At 30.4% G+C, this 9,342-nt stretch overlaps 1 protein-coding gene across 1 annotated transcript; it reads right to left on the bottom strand.

Annotated features, from left to right (window-relative positions):
* Nucleotides 1–328: 328 nt before the first annotated feature.
* Nucleotides 329–2,638, bottom strand: LOC119829347 (luciferin 4-monooxygenase-like). The gene is made up of 6 exons (XM_038351817.1): nt 2,504–2,638; nt 2,208–2,353; nt 1,744–1,873; nt 1,288–1,509; nt 654–824; nt 329–469 (listed from the first exon to the last, which is right to left on the bottom strand). The coding sequence occupies exons 1-6, from the start codon at nt 2,636–2,638 to the stop codon at nt 329–331; spliced, it is 945 nt and encodes a 314-aa protein (XP_038207745.1).
* Nucleotides 2,639–9,342: the final 6,704 nt, after the last annotated feature.

Genomic DNA, 9,342 nt, shown 5'->3' with positions numbered 1-9,342 from the left:
CAATCTGCCTGATTAACGGAAATTATATCTAAATATATAATAATTGCTGTTAATCAGGCATAATAATAATGACTATAATATATTTCATATGTTTTCGGTTAGTCATATTTAAAACAAAATAAAACAAAAAAAGGATAGTACCGAGTATTGCAGCTCTTTTAGCAAGGTAATGTTGTTATCAGTGAATATCAGTGATTCCAAAAATAAATTATTTTATTAATGTATGTGGAATATATACACACATTTAGTTAGACATTTAAATTAGGTAGGTATCTCAGTAGTATGAATCTTCGATCCATTACCCGATGTGTTTGGATGATGAATAATATTATAATTTGCTGCGAACTTTTTCTTTTTCCGAATTAGCAAGTAATTCTTTGAGTTTCCTTCTTAGTATTTTACCACTAGCAGTTTTCGGGATTTCGTTTATAAAAAAGACTCCTCCACGTAATTTTTTCCAAGGCGAAACCTAAAAAAGAAATGTTATATAATTACATAACAATACTCTATTACTTTGCTGCACAAACTACACAATAACATTAAACATTTTGAGCGAAATATAATTTCTAGTTGCAATTTTATTCTTTCTATATCACTAGAAATAAAATACATATTTACATATTATGTACATAAAAAGGATATCAGAAAGAAACCTTAGAATCTACGTGTGCCAGGAGTTCTTCTTCAGTGACTTTTGAATTAGGTTGCCTAACCACAAACGCCGTAGGAAGTTCACCGCAGGATGGGTCAGGTTTACCCGTCACTCCAGCATCCATCACACCTGGATGTTCTAAAAGCAATGCTTCTAATTCTGATGGAGCTACCTGAATGAAAATTGGTTAATCGTTTATGACTACATCTCTGGATGTTTTGAAAAAACAAATACAAAATTCTTTTAGATACCTACATTGTCTGTGAGGTATGTTTTTTATATTAGGTCTACCCAGATGGTGCCGGGTCGAGAAGTTTAATGAAGTAAATTACATTATTAACGTTATTCTTTATTGCCAATGGTCAGGTTTGTAGTGGTCGTGTAAATAAGCAATTGTGAAGTTTATTATGCATATTGCATATATTCGATTAAGCATTAAAGCAGTTCCATTATAACAAATATTACACACTCAATAATCGATATTATGTACTATTGAAAGATATGTACATTTAAAAATTTTTGGATAATCAACATTTATAAATATGGAAACCAATTATCATATCAAAAAAAATAGCATTTGACCAAAAATATGTTTACGACATAAGATAGTCGCTGATAAATTAAAGCGATCTTACCTGCCACGCATTATACTTTATCAGTTCTTTGATCCTATCGATTATGTAAAAGTATCCATCTTCGTCATAGTATGCAATATCACCGGTTTTATAAAATCCATCTGCTGTTAAATGATTCTCTGAAGGTATTCCTATATAACCTAGAAATAGAACTGGTCCTTTGACCTGGATTTCACCTGGTTCACGACAACCCAATATTTTTCCGGTATTAGGGTCAACTATCTAAAAATGGAACACACGATCTGAAGGTCGGATTATATATAGTTTAAAACTAAATTAATGTCTATGAACCATCATTGCCTAGTTAATTTGAATGGAATCGTAAAAATTTGTTGTTATTTTATATATAACTTAAAAAATAAATCTACTTTAAATTAATTGCGTTTTGAAATTTTGGTATTAAGCTAATTCAGACGAAATCTATTTGTTTTTAAGCAGAAATTAATTGGAAAGTACCTTTACAATACTTCCTTCAGCTAGTGGTCCTACGCTACCTTCTTTTGGGGTAATTTCTGAGTCTTCTGTGAGACCGCCTGTCAACTCTGTCATACCATAACCTTGTAAGACGCGCTTAAGATGTGGATATCTATTTAAAGGTATATAAATTGTATAAAACTAATTATAAAGAGAATTTTTTAATTAAATTTTATTCATTGGCATTCCTGTAGCGGCCTTGCATTGCACATTGTTCATCATGTGACGTATTAAGGGATTTTCGAGTTCCGCAATATACGAAATCAAACCATCTATTTAGCGAATCGCCAATTAAATTCCCTATTCAACATGGAATATCCCAATTAACATGGTTATTTTGAAATGACTATTATTCACAATTATATCAATTACATTTACGGTAAATATGTTATCTCGTAATTATGGATTGTTGAATATGCAATCGGAATAAATATATGAATATTTACCTCTTCTTTACTTGATGTATTGTATCTAAATCAATTGGAGCACCTCCAGAATAAATGAGTTCCATAGAACTGAGATCATATTCATCAGCAATCTTCGATTTACACAGCATCACTAGAAGTGGTGGAGCTATTGTTATTACCCCTATCTGGTGAAAAATTATCAAGAAATATAGTTACATATACTATTTTCACAAATAATTAATAAATTAATTCATTTAACAAAGAGAAATTATGAAATGTGAGTCTTTATTTTTCCATCTATCATTTAAATTTCAATTAATATTAATATTTATTACCTTGTATTTTTCAATGGTTTGTAAATATAGTCTCTCTTGGTATCTAGGTAAAAATACAGATGTTTTGCCATGAAGTGTGTCGGCCAATGTTATGGCGATTCCCAAAGTACTCGACCAAGGTGCTATATGCATCATCGTTAAATCACGAGTAAGCGTTCTGTTTGAAAATAATTGTTAATAAAAGTAGTGATTCAATTTGTATTTTATATAGCAGACAATGTAAATAACATGCATTGTAATGTTATGTAAGGATGCCAAAAAATATTTTATAACATATAAATACAGTTCTGCATTACGACTTACGCAGGCCGTTGCCCAACGACGATAAAGTTTAAATGACTTAGTTTTGCTCCTTTCGCAGGGCCCGTGGTCCCCGAAGAGTATAGTATCATGCATGTGTGCACCTCGCCTTAAAATTCAAACAAATACATATCAATAAATGCAAGATACTGGCAAAACATCTTATCTTCATATAATAACACGTTTATTATTGATATAGTTCATCCGAGTTTAATTAAGTACATAATAAATAAGATTTTTTTTTTTTACATAAGAATTCTTCATACCTTGAAAATGAATGGGATTAAAAGAAGCTACATCCACATAATTGTCCGCTAATTGTTTGAAATGAAGGTGTTGTGGCGTATGGGGTTGTTCATCAAATAAAATGTATTTTTGTATTATATTTTCCGCTTGAAGACCCTCGTAATATGTTTCGTATGCCTGTGTTGATAGGAGTATAAACTTGGGCTTTGAAATATGTAGAGCGTGTTTCATTTCACCTGAAGATTTAATTTATCGTTTGTATTAAACATTCTTATCGATGCAAAAATTTAAGTTATTTTACCTACTTTGTAATCAATAAAATATCTTAAGATTATTATTAAAATGTGTAAAATGATATATTAAAAAACGATGACTTTCAATTTTAAATGATTTTTTTTATGATTTAGGTGGGTAATAAAGCATAGTTTATTGAATATCTTTCTTCTGCTTAAACGTTTGAATCGGATATACAATTGTGTCCTTACTTATATTATATGAGCTGTTAAAAAATGTTATAATTCCTCCAGAGCAGATAACAGCTATAGTAGCTATGAGATACTCGATCCTGTTCTCACTGCATATTGCTACCACGTCCCCTGTTTTTACCCCCAAATTGACAAGGCCAGACGCGGTATTAACCACTTTTTGAATAAACTCTTGATACGTAATCGACTCATTTGTCAGTCCGTTAATCTAAAACAAAATATGTGATTGTACTTTGAATTCAAATCTTATCGTACATTGCGAACTTATGGTAACAATTCTTCTGTCCTTCAAATAAAACGTTATCTAAATATATTGCCACAAGGAATTCAATTTATAAGCAATAACACTTTAGTTTGTATAAAACAATTAGCTATATGCCTGCGATTCTACCCGTACACCGTAATAAAAAGAAAAATAAACAGTCATAAAGTAATAGTAGTACATTTTGGGTCTCAAGCTATCTCTGTACCAAATTTTATTTAATAGATTCCTGAGATCAGCGAGAAGCAAACAAAACAAATAATGTAAAGAAACAAACATAAAATCTCTTTAGCCTTTAGCATTATTAACGTAAAGGTAAAAAAAAAAACTGTTTAATTTTATATGTAAAACAAAAAAGCGTTAATTTTATTGGATAAAAACTTACCAAAGCGATTTTGTTTTTATATTGTTTGATAGAATCTAAGAAAAATTTTCCATAATTCATATGCAACGGTATTTTCAAATCTTGTTTTCCATAAAAAACACCATCTTTATAATTTTCACTGGTCAGCATTTTTGACATCTGTCTTACTTGGCAATCATAAGATAACTGAAAAAAATTATCAAAAACTGCTTATCGGTCGCTCTAGTCTTATAAATATATTATCTTTATCTTATGTTATGTTGTAAAAATATAATTTTTAACTTGTTTACTGTTTTGATATGAAATTATTCCTTGTGTGTGGTAGGTACTTAGTAATATAGATAAATAGAAGTGACTAAAAAAATCCAGTATTAATATAAATTTATGTTGACTCAACAACATTAGGTAACTAGATTACCTTCATCTAATGTACCTAATAAATTTCCTCAGATTTGCTTGACTAGACTAAGACAAGCGTCTAGGTAATCCAAAAGGCTTATGAAAACATAAGAGCGTAATTTCTATGCACTAATAGGATACGGGGAACGATTTAATTTTATGTACAATACACAGCATTACAAGAAGTGGATAAACTGAGAGAATTATAATTTATTGTTGTTATTTTTAATGTTGCCGGCGCCAGTAAACACGGTTATCACAATATATATGAATTTATAAAATCTTAAACAAAATAAATGCACAAATCTATTTTCTTACGAGGTTTCAAAGTGATTAAGGGGAAATTTTGAAACACCAGCATCATATTTTAACTAATATGTGTATTAAGTGTGGGTTTAGGGCATCATCTCTAGTTTTGCACATAGTAATAACGTTTCTTTACTTTGTCAACATAAGGTTCGTGTTATATCAGCATCGGGCTGTGAGGTACACGGTAGAAGGTAAACCGAAACGTAATTTGTTAGTACGCCCGCGTGACTTGCCAACCCACGCACTGCGTTAACGCACCATTACTGGGGCTATTCTAGGATATTTTCTTCATAGTTTATTATAATTTATGCTCTTCAAGACTCACCTATTAACAGGCATAGAATCGGTTTGTATGTCCTGGGAATGTAAAGGTAATGCTAATACGTATAAATGATTTTTTAATATAAAAATTCATGAATTCAATTTATATCGGAATTTTTGTAACATTTTAAAAAATAGATCATATAAGCCCTCCATGTTGACTTATGTTTAATATAATATGAATACAAAACGATAGAAAAGTGAAAGCCACTTCATTTGCCTGTAGTGTACTGGATCCAGTCAAAAAGTTTCTTTAATAATAAAAAAATCATACCTGATATTTATGTATATTTAAATCGTAATGCTTAGAATAACCCGTATGCCCTCTTCTCATGGCGATGTGACTCATAGTGCGAGTGTTAGCCGTAATAATTTTGTGTCATAATCATATCGATGAACGGAACTTGTTCCAGTTAATAATCCCACACGACTTACATAAAATTACAAATGCAATTTATTACTGACGTTTATAATTAAGGTGAGTAAAGCCCTTTGATTAAATTTATTAGTGATGAATTTTAATTATCGTAACTAATTGTTTTATTGCGATCCTAAAAGGGGGAACCGTTGATATAAGTATGTAAAAAGCCAGATTTGTGATTTTTTTTATTTTGAAATTAATTTATCCAATGATATTTGAATTACATTGAAAGCATATTTTAAGGTCATGGTTTTCTATCATAATACCAAATATTAAAAATTAAATTACAAATAATTTGGTTGCAAAAAGTGTATATCTATATACATTGACACTTCCACATTTAAAATATTGATTATAAACACTTATGTTATTCAATTAAGTTTGAAATAACTTAAGCATAGTAATTACTTAATACTGGAACCCTTATCGCTATACTTACCATCAATACAAATTATACACGGACATAAGTTGGTTATGTCTGACTAATAATACACTCGAGACATTTACGAGGCTTAACTTGAATTTAAGCCAAAACTAAGCAGTAATGTTTAATTTCAAGCAACATAACTCTTGTATGTCCTTGTCTTTATTTATTGCAACTGGTTCTACATTATTAATTAAATATATTTTTGTATTTCGATCTGTTCTTAAATAACAGGACAATAATAGACTATGAATAATTGTATACAATTAATTAAAACGTAGCTGGGCTACTATTTTTTGGATAAAATGACATATTTTTCTACGTTCTCTGAAACGAATTTCTTTTGTAAACTCAATTCGATGATATTTAATTTGGTTTTGCTACTAGATAACTCACAACGCGAGTTTTTAACCTTTTGACGTGATTTTTGTGTTTGATAGGAAATCGTTGCCATTGGGTCATATTTAAGAATTTGGAGTGGTACCTTCCAACCGAGGAATGTTGTGACTTTGTAGAAAAAAAATTATCCTACTAAATTTTCAAAACTAACAAGATATTGATAAATCATCAAGGCAGTGATTTTTGCTTTGCTTTTGTATTAAATAAATGAATAGAGTTAAAATTAAACTCTTGTACATACTTTGAATTGTTTAGATGTATATACATATGCATGTTTTAACACATAAATGTGTATGCGTGCGACCACGCGGTTCGCCGGCCAAACATCATAATGACTTTACTTTACAATTGCTGCATTTACAGCCTTACAAGTCTCAACAGCGGCAATATTACGTGTCAATAATGCTGGGAAATTAGTTGTACAACATGCATAAGTGAAGAGTTGAGGCGGTTTTGTATTGGGTACAAATTTGGATTACGACTTTAGAAAGTGGTTGCATAAAATGTAATTACCGAAATAAATATGTTGTGTGTGGTCTTTGTAAGAAGTATTTCTAGTAATAGTGTTAGCTATTATCAAGTACATTTTCAATTGATTTTGTTGTTTGTTTTTTTATATTTTTTGTATATATTATATTTGTGGTCTATTATATTGTATATAATGATGTTATTGTAGTCTAGACGACTTAAGAAACAAGCGATGGTATCCTCGGAAGTTATACGCCTCGAGACTACCACTTAAGAGCAAGGTTTTAGGTTAGCATTAGTATTCAGTAACTTAGGTAGTAGTTAGTAACTAAATTGGAACTTGTGGGAATATGATATTTCAACTCTTAGGTATAGGTAATTCATGTATAATTAATACTAAATCGGATCATTAATGTTTAACGTCGCGGTGTACAGATAGAATAGATATCCTTCTATTCGAATAGTGAAAGCTAGCACAGTAAGTAGTTTCGCATATTCACACAATATTGGACGTGACCTCATAGTTATTCAAAATCATTTGACAGTTACAGATCTAATGAGGTAAGTTGACACGTTAGATTTACTCAAAGCTTCTAACGCGCAGTGGGCGGGTGTGACCGTGAGAAACAAACATTCACTGTAACACTCATGTCTTCTTTAAATACAGTCTGTTGAGACTTTAGAGTAATGGCATTTTTATCAGTAAACGTTAAGTCTATAACTTATACCGTGTTTAGTTTTATGGTGAGAGATTATTGAATTCCTGCCTCAAAATTGAATAATACAGTAGACTATAAATGGGTATGCGGTTTATTTATAACAAATAATAGAAATAGGCAGCTAAAGTGAACTTAAATAGTATAGTAATATTTAAATTTTATATATTTTTTTATGAATTGAGTACTTAAGTACAAGAAGTTCACGAAAATGTATTTTGTTGTGGTTATCATAGGATTGCCTTTAAGTGTCGATAAGTTTTAGTGTGTTCTATATTTATAATGAACATATTAAAACTTATTGACTTATTGCATTAAAATGAAATGATTAAATTTCGTTTCTAATATATTTATCTATTAACTAGGACTATTTATGTATTAAGCAACATTTATTCCTTTCTTTTGGGACAACCCAAACCTAACTTACTTATATAATTGCGAAGATGGATGTATGTTTGGTACGCTACCACGGGTAAACTACTGAACGGTTGTTGATGATAATTTGCAAGTGATTCAGCTTTTGTGTCAGAATAACACATGAACTATAGAAATACTTGTTCGTTCTTCTGGGGGTAAAACCACGTGCCACAACCAGTATAACAAATATAAAGATGTACATGCAACATAATACAATAACTTTCCTTTTGCCATGGAAAGTTAAAAAAGCGTAACACTACGTAAACAGTTAGGGTATTTTTTATTACTGCTTCTCTATTCACTTCGCATATAGAAATCAAATTCAATACACAGATTTTATCGCTATCTTGCAATACGCGATTCTATGATTGAATAAATAATAAACGTGGAGTAACTCGCATAAGAAGGCATAGAAAATAGTTTTGCGAAATATTATGAAATAAATTCCTCGAACTTCAAATTAGTCAATGAACAGTGGGACATAAAAGATGTCTGGACATTCAAGTGGCTGTATGCAGCGCGGCTTTTTGTCTGACTCATTTGAAATGAAACATAAATAATGGATTTTGCATGTTATTATACTTGAAGGAACGTAATAGTAAGTTTTTTCTTTCAAATTGAATGTGTTATGGAAATATTGCAATCGATTTATCGCATAAATTCTTTATTTACTTACTAAGTAACGTACAACAAGACTAATGCAAAGAGTCGTATTGGTTAAAAGAGAGTATAGGTTAACCTTTTTATTTTAAAGATTATACAATAATGTACAAATACTCTATGAAACAAAACGTTTCCTTGAAAAATGTTCTATTTTTTTAATGTTAGAACAAACACTTACCGAAAACATTGAAGCAATTTCGCATTAGATTATCTAAACTTCCCCGTTCTTTCTCTGTGAGATGTGCCATTTTATGTGGCCAGAACTATACTCGAAGAACTTTATGCATTGGAACTTACTTAACTTTCACAATTGTATCCAATGAAACTTACAAAAGAGTTCAAACTTCTTTGATTGATACAGAACTTAAACTGCAGACAGTTTGTTACGAGGTCTCGCCTCGATTTTACAATACAAATGGCGAGAAGTAATTTGTAAATGATTTTCATGTAGGTAGATACGTAGTTGATACTTCAGTTGATTTTTGGGTTTTTTGTACTCAATTTTATAATATTAGACCAAAAATGTAACGTTTTTAAAGCCATTGAAGCTGTTGGTTCATAAAGCCAGATTGTTAAGACAGTTTGGGGAGTTTGTTCGCTTTTTTAACTTGAAGAATTTGTGTCGGTTAAATTTTTTATATTAAA

Source organism: Zerene cesonia, chromosome 10, assembly GCF_012273895.1.
Source record: "Zerene cesonia ecotype Mississippi chromosome 10, Zerene_cesonia_1.1, whole genome shotgun sequence".
NCBI classification, from domain to species: Eukaryota; Metazoa; Arthropoda; class Insecta; order Lepidoptera; family Pieridae; genus Zerene; species Zerene cesonia.
This window is presented reverse-complemented; position numbering and strand designations above follow the sequence as displayed.

Excerpts from the sequence above, each read along its gene's own strand:
- LOC119829347 (XM_038351817.1), bottom strand. The coding sequence starts at position 2,638 with ATGATGCATATAGCACCTTGGTCGAGTACTTTGGGAATCGCCATAACA. Across the intron at positions 825-1,287 it reads TAAAGTATAATGCGTGGCAG|GTAGCTCCATCAGAATTAGA; the intron begins GTAAGATCGCTT and ends ATTTTCATTCAG. Across the intron at positions 470-653 it reads TGGCACACGTAGATTCTAAG|GTTTCGCCTTGGAAAAAATT; the intron begins GTTTCTTTCTGA and ends TTTCTTTTTTAG.